The sequence below is a fragment of the Cervus canadensis genome, chromosome 8, assembly GCF_019320065.1.
Source record: "Cervus canadensis isolate Bull #8, Minnesota chromosome 8, ASM1932006v1, whole genome shotgun sequence".
Lineage (NCBI taxonomy): Eukaryota > Metazoa > Chordata > Mammalia > Artiodactyla > Cervidae > Cervus > Cervus canadensis.
This window is the reverse complement of record NC_057393.1, coordinates 33,387,634-33,402,440: the sequence shown is the minus strand read 5'-3', so window position 1 is coordinate 33,402,440 and position 14,807 is coordinate 33,387,634. Positions and strand designations below refer to the sequence as shown.

Genomic DNA, 14,807 nt, shown 5'->3' with positions numbered 1-14,807 from the left:
GAGGCAGGTTTGTAGATACACCAACCCCCCTCCCCACCAGCAGCCAACAGTATCCTGGAATGTATGCATGAGTGGGCCTCAAGGGAAAAAGAGAAGGATCTGGAGTCTGCTTGGGTCCAAATCTCAACTCTGAGTGCTTCTGGGGTGTTATTTTACCAATGAGCCTATTTTTCCTCCATCTATCAAATGGACCTAATAATTAACGGTATCCTTTTCACAAGGTTGTTGTGAGGATTAAATGAGATGATGGATGAAAGTGCTGTGTCCACAGTGTTAATAGCACGACCTCATACAAGCTGCATGATGGTTTCTGACAAACTTTCATAAAACATATCTCATCAGACCTGGCCTCAATCACTGCCAGTGAGCAAAGCCCAGGCCTCACACTCTAGGTCTGGTATTCCTGCTGCCTATAACCTCAGGAATGATTCCTGTCAATCAGTGGTACCAGAACACAGCTGTGTGACAGGGGCCTTCAGGAACCACCCAATCTGGGCCAAGGCAGCACCAGCGCTGTCCAACGTCACAGGCACACAGAACCTGCTGCTCCTCCGGTCAAGCCTGCCTATACAAGTGGCTTTGCCTTTGCAGCCTAAGCTTTGCTTCAAACACCCAGAGACCTGGCCTGGCTCCTCTGGGCCTGACCGAGCTCATTCCCAGGGACCTACCAGCTGTACAGCCTCCTTGACTCCATGGATTGAGAGGGCCTCCTGGGTCAGGAGGTGAAGGATTCGGTTGCTGTGTGAGGCCTCCTTCCCTCCTTTGAGTAACAAGCCATTACCACTTGCTATAGCCAAGGCTGCCACCTGCAGATCAAAGAGGAATGCAGTCAAACAATGAGCATGTCTTTCTGTGCCAAGCACTGTGCTAATCACTTTATAAGGTCTACCGTGTTTAATCTTTACAACATTCCAGTCAATTAAGTACCTGTCTTATCCATTGCTTTACAGACAAGGACACTCACTGAAGCCCAGAGAGGTTGGTAACTCCTCAAGGACACACAGCTTATAAGTGGCAGGGCTGGGGACCTTTATCCCAGAGCCAAAGCACAGATCTTAAGAAACTGTACTATACAGCTTCAGCACCATTACGGAGTAACCCAAGTTAAGTGCCCAGGGTCACACAGGCCCTACCCTCTCCGGCCACAGGTGCTCAGGAGCCTCCAGACTTAGGTGGTACTCCACCTGACTCAGCAGCACCCGAGGCTATGCAGCACCTCCGGCCACACCCTACCATGGCCCCGTCGTTGCTCTGAGAGCTCTAATGCACAGCTGTGGCAGAGACTGCTGGCAGGATGAAGCAGGCCATCTACAAGGAGAGTTAGTTACCCTCTGGGAGTGAAGGGCTAATGACACTGATCTGATGAGGCCTGAAGCTGAACTTTCTGAATGCTTTAGGGATGAATGAAAATCTTCCTGCTTTTGTAATATATCAAAAAAAACTTTACAAAATAAAACTTGCTTGAACATGTTTATCTCCAGAATAATAATTCTTACTCCTTTTTTGTTTTTGTTGCCCATGAACCTCTTAAAAAATTATGTCAACTTTTCCCAGATAAATGTACAAACACACAGCATTCTCCCTGTAATTTGCAGGATTCATGTATTCCGTGATGCCGTCCAAGGTTAAGATCCCAGGTTGGAAATCTCAGCTGTAACTGGCTAAAGAGGAAACTTTTTCCTAGTGAAGTATCCGTTAGTATGGATAAAAGGTGGCAGAGAAACTTCATGGACACGGCCTGCAACTTAGAACTCATTTCTACCAGCTGACAGTTATCTCCGGGGGTTCTTCATGAGACAGATATGCACACAGAGGGGGCTGTGTGACAGCACCAGCCACAGGCTGGGGACAGACCCCAACGGTACGGGAGTCCCTTAGTGGACCAGCTAGTTTTAGATCATGTCAGGGAGTAGCCTCCACACAGCAAGTGGGACTCCCAGGGTCACATATGCCCTAGAAGAAAAGGCTCTATTTCTTTGTTTCTAAACAGAATCTCTCTTTGAAACTTTGGGGCTAGTGCAAAGAAAGAGCTGGTATCATCCTGTTGTCAGTCCAGTGGGGAACTGGTTCCGGATTTCTGGGAATTATTTAGGGCCACAAACAAAGCCACTCTCTAATTCCATCTTATACTTCAGAGCATGGCTGCTTGGCAAGATCTTTGCCACATGGTTTCTCCACAATTATAGCCTGTGATTTGTCAGATTTCCTAAAGGGCTTACATGTTAGGCTCCATCAACTACCGAAAGTTCTTCTTCCTAAGAGATGCACCTACAGGAAGCCATCTGTGACACTGATATTAAATGGTCTTTTTCAAATGGGCAAAAGCAGCTATTAGATGAATGAGCCTATAGCAGGGTAGCAGACACTCTGTGGTCAGGGAACAAAGTGCTCTGGTGAGCTAAGGTTTTGTCTTTTTGGCTGTACTGCGTAGCACATGGGATCTTAGTTCCCCGACTAGGGATTGAACCTGTGCCCCCTGCAGCAGAAGCATGGAATTGTTACAGAATGGGAGATTCATTTGGGCTCAAGGTTCAGCTTCATCCATACATCACAGGAGTATTGACTTCTATAAGCTTAACATTTTTTCTACTGTAAAATGGACATATGAATTACTGTTTTTAGTATTACTGGAAGAATCAAAAACATAAATTGTCTTAAGAGCAACCTGAGAATAAAGTCTCAAAAACTATCTCTGGGGAAAGGAAGGAAGGAAGGGAAGGAGGGAAGGGGTGGGAGGAAGGGAAACAAAAGAAGGATATCTCTGGGAGATTTATCTCAGAGTCCTGAAAAGATGTTCTTCCTCCAATTCCCTCCTCCAATGGCCGGCATTAGTCCCATACCTGGGGTAGACAGTCAGGGCGAGACTCAAAGATGACCAGCAATACTCCAATTGGGACAGTGACTTGTTCTAGCTCCAAGTCTTTGGCAATTCGCGTCCGGCGCAAAACCCGCCCCACACTGTCCTGGGAGGAGGCCGCAATCTGCCGCAGACCGATGGCCAGGCTGTTCAATTTAGACGTGGAGAGGCTCAAACGTTTCAGCAGAGGAGCTGCAAGTCTCCCTGAAGAGGTGTGAAGAGTACACGATGAAGCAGTAGACCTGGGTGGGTTCAGCTGTTTTACTGAACATGTGGCACTGTGTTAGGAGCAGACAAGGAACTCGGGGTCTTGGGGAGACAAGGAGATGTCATTTACACAGCTTTGCTGGGAGGGGCAGTTTGGCAGCTTACATCATCATGTAGAGGTGTGGACACCCACACCCTTGGTGCCAGCAACTTCAGTTCCAGAAATTTATCATTTTCATGAGCAAATCTGCATGCAGGGTGATACTTACCATAGCATTTTTATAACAGTGGGAACTGGAGTCTATCTATAGATTCACACAATGGGCTACAAAGCAGTTACTATAAATAAATTTCTATACTTACTGATATGGAAAGTTGTCTAGGATATAGTTTGTGGAAAAGGTAAAACAAAACAGCATGCATGATATGACCCTAATTATCACATACTGCACATACATGTGCCCATAAATGTGCACAGACACATGTCAGAAAGCATTAAGAACAGTGATGATCTCTCTGTATTATTTTTTAATAATGAGTGAACTTGTTTTATAATTGGTAGTAGTAAAGATGTTTTCTTAAAAAAAAAAAAATAGAATTATGGTAAGTTCATATACAGAATTTTGTTTAAATTTAACAGTATGCACTGTGTGATTATCTCTCTTAACACACACACACATTTATATATATACATGTATACACATGCATTCAGGAAAACCATTTGGAATCACATATCACAAATAATCACTGGGCTTCCTTGGTGGCTCAGGTGGAAAAGAATCTCCTTGCAATGCAGGAGACCTGGGTTTGATCCCTAGGTCAGGAAGATCCCCTGGAGAAGGGAATGGCAACTCACTCCAGCATTCTTGCCTGGAGAATGCCATGGACAGAGAAGCCTGGCGGGCTAGAGTCCTTGGGGTTGCAAAGAGTTGTACACGACTAAGCACATACACACATTACAAATCATTATTATGATTAATGTTGAATGATACTATGAAAAATTTCCTCTTTTTTGGTATAGTCATAATCACCAAGACAAAATTAAAAAAAGACTTGTACTTTGGAGTGGAGGAACCAACCTTTTATTAAAAAAAAAAATCAACTTTTAATTGTAGTGCATATTAAATATTATACTCTAGTTTGTTACCTTATAATGAATATACATTTTCCATGTTGCCAAAATAATTTAATAATTGCTAAACATCCCATTGACTTGATACAATTCAATGCACATGACTGTACCAATGTTATTAAACACTCAGGTTGTTTCCAGTTTTCATAGGGATAAATAATCCTGCTCTAAGAATCTTTTTAATTTTTTTTAAAGAATCCTTACATGCAGAGCTGTTTTTTCCTCTTGCAATCTTTTCTTAGGATAAATTTCCTAAACTGGGCTCACTGAGTCAAAGGCAATTACCATGCTCATGTATATGCTAGACTTTGTTCTTAGGTCATGTGTGTCATGGATTCCTAGATAGAGATAACTGGGATCAGAAGTCAGAGCTCTGCCAACTAGGTGTGTGATCTTAAGCAGCAGCTTTAACCTCTGTGGGTCTTAATTCTTTTAAACTAAAGATTTCAGTGAGATGTCAAAAAAGATTTCTTCCATTTATGAAATTTTTTTGTGGTTTTCTGATACTGCAAAAATTCCAAAGACCAGATGTAAAATCCCAAGAAAGTTCCAAGGTAATGGCTCAAAAATGTTTTAAGGAATGAAAGTAACACTGATGAGCCCTGCAAGGTTATTTTAAAGGGAATCTACTAATTTGGATGTTTGATTTGAGGCACATTTATTCACAAGAATATATAAACTCCATAAAATCAAGCCGCATTATTTTAGGATGGAAAAGACAGAGAATTAAGAAAAGGAGAGAACGATGAGGGCCTGCCTGACTCAACATGTAATCTAGTTGTCTGTAACGTAAGTTCAGCTTACTCTATCGTTAGGAGCTCCAGGGCATTTCTGGATGGCAGACTACACACTGGTTAAGGAGACAAAGCTATTTTTCACCACAGGCTGCATGAACTATTTCCACTATTCTTTTATATACACTGTCCATCTGGGTTTGGTTCCCAGATCTGTCACTGACTGCATGGTTTTAGGCATGTTAACAACTTCTTTCTACTTTAGTTTTCTCCTCTGTATAACAGGGATAATAAATAGTAGCTACTTTATAGGTACCATATTCTAAAGAGAAAATGAGATCCTGCCTGTTAATTCTTAGCATAATGCCCAGCAACACAAAGGCCTCAGTAAATGTTACTTGCTATTAGCTGAATGTCTAAAATAGTGAGGTCCTCCATCTTTTTCCTTTCTGACTTGTGATGTGTGGGGAATGGAAAAAGCCCCTCAGCAGGTGGGGGGTGGGTGGGTGTTGTACGGAGTATCCAAGAAAGAGGTTGGAGGTAGTAGGTGTACTTTAAAAAAATCCCAACGAATACCAGCCACCAACCCTCAATAAAAAATGATGTGTAATATGTAACTCCTTCCATAACGATCTTGTCTTTGGGCAGACTATGATGTAAGAATTATTGGTAAAACAAAGAATAAAAACCAAACCACATCCCTCCATAACACTGATTCAGCTGCCTGCTCTTTACCTTCGGCCTCCTCCAAGTCTTTTTTGTTGGCTAACAGGATCTCATCTCGCTGGTCTGTCAACAGATCGGCCAGGTGATGGATAATCTCTGCTCTCTAGGAAGAAAGGTTAAAGATTAACACGAATAAGCAAACATGTTAACCCATGAAGAATGCACACTACACTTTTAGATTTACTCTTCTGAGTGTGCCAGGCTTTGCTCCGAAATCCCATTACCAATGACTGAAATCTCCTAACTTCATTCATTCATTTCCTACCACCACTCCCCTCATTTTTCCTTCCTCTCTCAGTATTAATCTTTCTACTTTTATTCCTCTTGTACCACTCCTGATCATGATGATTAACAAACCCTGGCCTTGTGTTGGGGAGAAGGCATGCATTATTCAGTTCACTGATGAGATGGGCCAGCACTTGAAATCAGCATGATATACACACTGCACTTATTTAACAGCACCAGCTGTGTACCTGACTTCCCAGGTTAAGTTTTTGCATCTAGTTCTTCTTTCTTGACAATTATTAATGTTTATTAAATGAATTCAGTCAACAGGGAAAAATCCCGTCCTGAATGTTGGAGGAGAACCCAATCCTTACCCACCTAGATAAGAAAACACAGCAAATCAAAGCAGTGATTATTGAAGGAGTAAAATAAGTGACTAAAGAGAAACTATGGTCCTCTTGGGCTTTCTTTTCTCTACTTGTAGTTATTTCAAATTTTCTTTTCCATTCTCAGGCCAAAGAACTCCTCAGAAGAAACCTACATACATCACTTTCAAATCTAGCCTTAACATCACAACTATCAGGAAGCCAGCCCCCGCGTCCACCCGACCTTCTCACATTTTATTACATCTGCTACTTCAACTGACTGAGTCACTGTGGACAAGGCAGGGCTAAGCTATGGAGCAGACTCTGAAGCTTCCATCTTGTAAGTAAGGTAGGTGATTTGGGTGAGCTGGGATAAGTTACTTTCCTACATTTCCCTGCCCAGTATGTGGCAGGATTAGGGAGCCTCTCTGGTCTCATGATTTCCATGATATTTTTGATCAAAGCATCATAATGATGCCAAGCTACCTTAGACTTCAGCCTATAAAAGACAGAGGAGAAAATGAAATCGAGAAAAATGACAAAACAAATCTGAATCACACTTATTACTCAGATTTAACTCTATGGCACCTGAGGAATAGATGGAGAAACAGCAGACTTCACTGTGCACTAAACCTCACAGCATGACTCGCTGTGAAAACTAAAAGAACTATCAGCAAGGGTTATTACCTGCTCAGGTTCCAAAGTGGCTAACATCCTTCCTCCTGATCGAGCCATTTCTCCTTGCTGCTCCACAGTAGGGCCTGCAAGAACATGTGCAGACATCAGCTCATGGTCATGATGTGCTTGTTTCACATCCAGAGATCACTCTGACCAAAAATTGGCAGAAGAGCATACAAGATTAACTCATGCAGAAACATAAGAACCTGTCTGCACACAATATGATTTACATCTTTTGGAGTTCTCAATTCCACTTTGGCTTAAATTTTCTAATGTGTTTGCACTGCTGAATGTAGATTACATGACAATGCTGACTTTTTGAACACCTGAGAGAACACACACCATTTCTTATACATCTTTGCATCTCTAGTGTTCAGTAGCACCTGGCATCCAGCATGGGCCTAGCTAATGTTTCTTGAGAAAATGGATACTTATATTCTTTAACTTGATGATTTTAGCAAGAAAAGGAGGCTTAGTTAGTCAGGTTAGATAAGTTTTACAAAGACAGGAGAATCCAATTTTGCAAGCAGCATTAAAAAGTACACCATATTTCATACTATTAGCACATCAATTTTGTGAGCTCTCCTAGGAGAGCTCTGTCTTCAGCCCCATCTAGGCCATGGAGGCACTAGCTATCATCCATAGACCACGGGACACTATGAAGAACTACTTACCTGCAGGTTTTACTTCGGAAAAGAAAGTGCCAACTTTCTTTCCCTCCACAATGTCTGTGATGACATGCCCAGACACCTTGGGGTGGGTCCCATTGGCAATGACCACAGAAGTACCACCTTGTAAAGCCCAGAGAGCCGCTTTCACCTAATGGGAGAAGTTAGATCCATGGATGAGATTCAGACCTTTGTAATTTTTTTTTTTTTACCAGTAAGTATATAAACAGATTTTTATTGCAAATTATATCTACTAATATTTAAAAAGAACAATTAAGATGATAATAATACATCCAAATGGCATTTATTCATTACTGACTATGAAATTCTGGTTAGGTACAAGTATAACATACATGATGATACAACCATTAATCACACAGGTTCAGGGATACCTGAAATGGCATTCACTTAAGTATTCAATACTTCATGATCCAGACCTTTGCAGGGTCTAGGCCCCTGCACTTAAAACATGAAAAAACAAAGAAAATACAATGTGATACTAAGCAATTTAAGTATCTGTAGGAAGGTTTTCAAGTAGCTCAGAAGCTCTGAAGACACACTCAGCCCACGTGTTTGTCTCAGCCCAATCCTGGCACGTGTAGTCTAAAGAGGAACCAATCTGCTCCTTGTGCTCAGCGTGTTCTCTGAGACACTGGTACTGAGACGCATGACTTCTACATTTGACTTCTTGTGCCTCAACTCAAGAGTCCAGCCTGCTGCTTGACCAGAATATGATCCTGAGTACTCTGAGCTACGTATATGGGGGTGTGGTCTTCACCTCTGCTATTGCTACAAATGATGCTATACCTGAAGGGTATAACTTCTTAGAAAAATTAATGGGAGAGAAGAATTTTGTAAAAGATTTTATCAAAAAATATTTGAGCTCTAATAAAAACACTTAAGAGGATTTATGAATTATGAAAAATACACATCCTGTTCTTTAAGAGGTTACAATATGAACACATTCTTTATACATCACTAATACAAATATATAGAAAGACATGACTAAATACAGGCACACAATGTTCATTAAACCTTTATTTAGATATGCATCATCTTTGTATATATACATCAGCCCTCAAACAATTTACAAAAGCAAGAAGGATAAAATACTGTTTGGTTTTAAAATTGTTATGGGCAGTAAAGGCAACAGAGTCCTACCTTGGCTTCCATGCCACCCATTCCGACTCTGGACTTGGTTCCGAATGTCACAGACTGCTGATCACCAGGATAAAATATATCAATGAGCTTTGCATCATCTGACCCTGGGGGGCTGTCAAAGAGACCTAAAAAGTAAACAAGAGTCAGTAATACTGGTTAGCAGAAGTGAGCAACCCCCAAGAGAGACCTCCCTGGGGACCTGCCAACCACTCTGTACTCGACTTATACAGCTAAATTCTGCTATTTGGCCAGCTCTGATGAGAAAAGAGGTTAAGAGGTCCATGGAGCCTACCCACACTGAAAATCAGCTCCAGGAGGACATACCTTACATACTTTTATTAACTTAGCCTGGTAAATGAATGTTTGCCAGCATCAGAGCACAGCCATATCCCTGGCACAAAATTTACTGGTCCTGCCTACAGTCTACCGTGAAGCTGTCCTCACCTTTGCCATTGCTACTTATGATACTGAACCTTAAGGATGCAACTGAAAAAGGTGAGTAGCTTTTACACAAGCAGTACAGCAGCCGGATACTGTTTAATGTGACTATTTCCAAAGGCATGAAATATGAGAGGCTCTCATTCACTCTCAGAGTACCCTTTCAAACGGTCACACTGCACTCCCCACATTATGGGTAAGTCTCTGAAGGTCAGGCTGAATTAGCAAAAGAGCGTAGATTTGTCACCACAAAGCCAATGTCCTCTTTATAACTGAGGAGACTGACATAAAATGAGAGTTACATAAAATGTTATATGCATATCATCCAAGACTAAAAATCTTCACAACTTCACTTTGAGAAAGAGTGTATCTGAGCCTTGAAAGGCGAGGTCTAAGGGGAACACAGGCAGAGGGAACTGCTAGTAGTCAGAGGCTGGCTGAAGGACATTTAGGCAGTGGTGTTTCTGGTTTCAAGTTAACTGCTTTTCTTGTGCTAAAATACACCCCTCTGCTCCAAATCTTTAATACAATCAGGCCATATGCATCCTCCCTAAGAGAGTAAGGGAATCAGAGTGGTGAGAATAGCCAGCGTCCAGTACACAACAAAGCAGTGCAAACCACGAGCAGCAATTACACACAGAAAGAGAAATAACCTCTCATGACCCCTGTCTGCCTCAACCCAGCAGCTCACAGCTCTAGGGGTCCAGGGCTGGGTTGTTCTCAGAAGGCATTATGCTATGAGATCATAAATAGTATTTGACAATTTAAGCCAAACCTCCAGAGACACCTCAAGTTCCTAGCATTCTGATATTTCACCTACTTTTCTTTTTCATTATAGCAGCCTCTCAAACCCACTAGGAGTGTACTTAAAATTCTGGCATCTTTCTAAAAATCAATATTCAGTGGATAACTAATCAGAGTTAAGAGCACAAGCCTGCCGCCAATGGTCAGTTTTGGTGTTTGAGGCTGCATTAAAACTAAGGTTTACTAAAGTCAAGTTCAAACTGGGTTTTATTTTTATTATTATTTTTTAAAATAATTTTATTTATTTATTTCTGGCTATGCTGGGTCTTCATTGATACACGCTGGCTTTCTCTAAACTGGGAACAAATCCCGCCATATTATCCTGCCATGGGAGTGGGGCAAGGAACTAAACAGGTTTTTCCTAACTTGCTGAGAACGTAATGGGGGTACTTTTGGGATCCTGTATGTTTGGCCCACTTTAGATAACTCTACCATATTCTCTATGGATCAAAATGGGAGCAGGTTAAGAAAGTGAGCAGAGTGAATGGAAAGCCAAGTTGGGAGTTGGGAGTGCCCCTCCATGAGGAGGGGGAAAGCAGAGGGGAACAGAGTAACACACAAGAACACAGTGGTCACACAGCCTGGAATTTCCATAGTGGAGCCAATTTAAAATAATGTATCTCATGATTTACATTAAAAACTAAAAGTGATCAAGACCACAAGGTGGTATCACTTCACACCCACCAGTGTGGCTATAATCAAAATGGCAGATACAAAGAAGGGTTGGTGAGGATGGGAGAAGCTAAAACCCTCATACACTGCTGGGAAAATGTAAAATGGTACAGCTGCTTAGGAAACAAGCCTGGTACTTCTTCGAAAGGCTGAACAAATGATCCAGCAATTCCACTCCTAAGTAAAATAAAAAGTATGTTCACACCAAAACTTGTGCACAAATGTTCACAGAATCATTAGTTATAATAGCTTAAATGTCTATCATCTTGACAATTAGGTAAATAAAACCTACAAATAGGTAGTGTATCTATATAGTGGAATATTATTTGGCAATAAAAATAAATGAAATACTAATATGTGCTATAACATCAACAAACCTTGAGGACATTAAACCAGTCATGAAGGATCACATACACATATTGTATGATCACATTTACATAAAATGTCTAGAATAGGCAAATCAATAGACAGAGGGGGGACTTCCCTGGTAGTCCAATCAATAAAACTCTGCACTCCCAATGCAGGGGCCCCAGGTTCAATCCTTGATTGGGGAACTAAGATCCCATATGCTACAACTAAGCCCATGCACCTTAACTACTGAGCCTGCACAATATAGGCCCCATGCAGCACAACTAGACAAGCCCACATGCCTCAATGAAGACCCAGAGCAGTCAAAATAAATTAAAAAAAAAAAATAGAGACAGAAGGTAAATTCGAGGTTGCCAAGGGCTGGAGGGTTTCGGAGGATGTGAGGAGTGACTGCTAAAGGGTTTGGGTTTCTTGTTGGGGTGATTAAAAATGTTCTAAATTGTGGGGAGGGGTGAACAACTGTATGAATATACTAAAAATCACTGAACTGTAAATTTTAAAAGGTAAATTATATGTTATGTGAACTATATCTCCCTATAGCTGTTGTAAAAAACAAAATTAAAGTGCCTGGAAATGACAACATTTCACAGCATTCAAACTTCATCTCCCAGGTTACCTCCCCTCCACCGCCACCTTTTTTGAATCATAAAACCCTCTTCAGACCATATGGCTCAGAAAAGAATGGTCTACAGTGAAAAGATCAGGGGAACTCATGCTCACATATACAGTATTTAAAACAAAGACTGGACATAAAGAAAAGGCATTTCTTTGTACCTTCTACATCTGAGAGAACAATTAAGAGGTCAGTCTTCATTTCCACAGCCAGACGGGCAGCCAGGCTATCATTATCTTTAACACTAATAACCTAAAATACAGGTATAAAAAGCTGTGAGTAAGGGACCTGTGTAGTTCAGACAGAAGTTCACAGAAGTACTCAGCTAGGCTCTGGCAGGCAAAATGAACGCATGTGAGCATGTGCATGATAGCTCTGAAAGGCCCTTTCAGTCTGCAAAACGCCATGCCAACTGGCAACCCCCTCTCCGAACATGCCCCCTTCTCTCCACTGACACATACAAGCCATGCCCACAGCACCACCTTAAATCCATATTGCTCCTCACTGGTTGAATGAAACCCCCTGATTTTACAAGAGCTTATGCAGTCACTGCTCCAGGAGGCCAGCTTCTCTCCCATTTCTCCATCTTGTTTATGCCCAACATCTGGTGTCAGTACATGCAGCATAGCATGGCATTAGTGTCTACAGCATGCTCAACCCTCATGAATACTTTACCCACATTTACCCCCTGGAGATCGCTATTGGGCTCTGCTGGAGGGACAACAGCATCGTTTGTGTTGACAATGGGGACGATGTTCATTCGCAGAAGCTCATGAAGAGTCCCATTGAGGTTTCGGCGCTTCTGCTCATCGTGGAAATCCAAATTGGTCACCAAAATCTAAAAGGATTAAAGAGATTGAAAATATGGGAGACAGGAAAATAGTGAACTTCCCAGGAACAGCATTCATACAAAGGATGCTAAGAGTATAGGAGTTAAACTTTAGGTTTCTTGGATCCTGAAAAGTTAAAAATGGAACACATCTTTGGAGACTTATCTAACTCTTCTGGAGATGAGAGAAAAGAATCACCTGGATGATTTTAGGATGCTCAAGACATCTTGCAAAAGTACTTTAATCCTTAGAAAGCTATGAAATCTCATCCATTTACAAAATTAAGAAAATGAATGTACCTACTTTAGAGGGATCTGGGGACAGTAATGACTGCCATTTCTAAACAATCTTTGTATCCCAGCATTTGATTCAAAGCCTGGCCAAACACACAGTAGGTGCTGAAACATGTGAGTGAGTGAATGAACCGTTACTCTGCCTTGAACATGTACTGAACAAAATGGAACGGGGCCGTACTGTCCCTATTTTGTCTCTGTGGCTGACCACTGCCGGAGTTAGCAAAGACTGTATCTGAGCAAGTGGGATGAGTCTGAGAGGCTTATGGAGGTGAGTCTTTACACAAACTGAAAGAAGGGCTCGACATAACTAGTTCAGGGACAGATTTACTCAAGCTGCTCAAAGGCAAGAGTGGAGAGCTGGGTGTGGGGGCTGGCTAACAGCTCCCTCTTGCTGGAATCAGAGTATTAGGCAAAGTTTAGCAGGAGAGATAGATAAATGAGGATGACAGCAGGAAACAAAATGGTAACAAACTCCAAAGCTCATGAAGTAAACGTCTCAATGAAATCCCTCTGACGTTCATGGAAGAAGGCTCCTGTGATATAGGACAGAGCTGAGGTAGGAAAGGCTAGAGGCAAATGGTCAATAAAGAAGGTATTGAAAGAATACAAGTGGGAATGGTTAAGTCCTGAACTAGGGTCTGGCTATGGTAACTGAGAAGATAACAGCAGCCTTAATGATATGTGATATTTGGGCGATGAAGACAAAAATGGTAACATCACCAAGGGAAGTAATTTACTCACTCATCTGATAAAAAATTGTTTGAGTACCTCTGAAATGCCAGACCCTGTACTAGCTGTTGGGATGGAGAATAACTATGCTGATGATTTGAGGAAGATGGAATAGGTTAGACCATGAATGTCTTTTCAGAAAGTTTAGTCCTCTAGGAAACAGGCCTGGGTCAAAGGTGAACATATAGATTTTGGTCCTGGTGGTGGAAGGTCAAACAATAAAAGTAAACACATGTGTAAATAGGAGAGGCAAGCAGGAGGTATAAAGGCCCAGTGAAAATATCTATTGCTCAAACAGTTTAGCAAATAAGAGATGGAAGACAAGAAACCAGAGAGAAAAATATATGTTTGGAGAAAGTCGATCTGTTAGGATGCAAATCAGGTTCATTTCTATGAAGAAAAAACAGCTGCTGTTCTTGTTTAAGTCTTTAGCCTGACAACTTATGGGAAACTTTCAAAAGCCCCCAGTAATGGTCTTAAGAACAGGATTACTAAATAAAACAAGGAACCACGGGATAAGGTGCAAAGAGCAAAGATTTCCTGTAGATCAGATCTTGGGCAAGGCAAAGGTGTTGGGAGTGAAGGGGCCCCTAGATGAAGGCAAACAAAAGCAAAGTTCCTGGACTTTACTTTCCTCACCTGGTTCCAGGCACTTAAAAAAAAAAATTAAAAACTAAAACTGTCATTGGACTATGGAGGAAAAAAGAACAGATAAGAGGTGCCCAAAATTGAGATTTCCACTGCATTTATGTGACTGAAAAAAAATCTGAGACTTCAGAGTGGGGTCCCAGACACAAGCAAAAGTGAACAAGTACATGCTTTTCTGTTTCAGCTCCCTTACTCAATGACACTCTGAACATCATTATGGATAACAACTGGGAAAATGATGGAAAAACAGAAAAAGTGATAGAAAATGCAAGAGCCAAACCTGAAAGGATGTATGATAACATCATCTGTATATAAAAATATCTGTGTAAATGATAGGATCAGAGGCAGCAAATCTGAAAATAACTTGGGAAGTTAGGTTTTTTCAGTTGTTTCTATTTAGTGTACAGTTGTATAGTTGATTAAAAATACAACTGACAAGAATTCTGCAAATTAAGGTAAAAAAGAAATAATGTAGAAAGAAGATTCTAGAACATTCAGGCAGTAACCTCATGTTCCATGAGGACTGGAACATGGCTGATTTGTTTGCTGCAGTATCCCCGATGTCTAATAGACTCCTCAGTACACAGTGGTGCACAATTAACATTTGCTAAATGAATTAAAAACCAACGAACCAAAAGCATTATCCTTCAATGGT

At 41.3% G+C, this 14,807-nt stretch overlaps 1 protein-coding gene across 3 annotated transcripts in view; it reads right to left on the bottom strand.

Annotated features, from left to right (window-relative positions):
- Positions 1 to 14,807, bottom strand: part of ALDH18A1 (aldehyde dehydrogenase 18 family member A1) — a 39,179-nt gene that overhangs the window by 8,490 nt on the left and 15,882 nt on the right. For 2 of the 3 annotated variants that reach the window (XM_043475863.1, XM_043475864.1), the window contains exons 6-13: positions 12,329 to 12,487; positions 11,811 to 11,901; positions 8,754 to 8,878; positions 7,599 to 7,743; positions 6,934 to 7,007; positions 5,666 to 5,759; positions 2,841 to 3,061; positions 669 to 806 (exon numbers count right to left, since the gene is read on the bottom strand). In XM_043475863.1, the coding sequence (XP_043331798.1) occupies positions 669 to 806; positions 2,841 to 3,061; positions 5,666 to 5,759; positions 6,934 to 7,007; positions 7,599 to 7,743; positions 8,754 to 8,878; positions 11,811 to 11,901; positions 12,329 to 12,487 (1,047 nt within the window). The remainder of the gene's footprint in view (positions 1 to 668; positions 807 to 2,840; positions 3,062 to 5,665; positions 5,760 to 6,933; positions 7,008 to 7,598; positions 7,744 to 8,753; positions 8,879 to 11,810; positions 11,902 to 12,328; positions 12,488 to 14,807) is intronic. The other variant, XM_043475865.1, reaches the window with a different exon arrangement.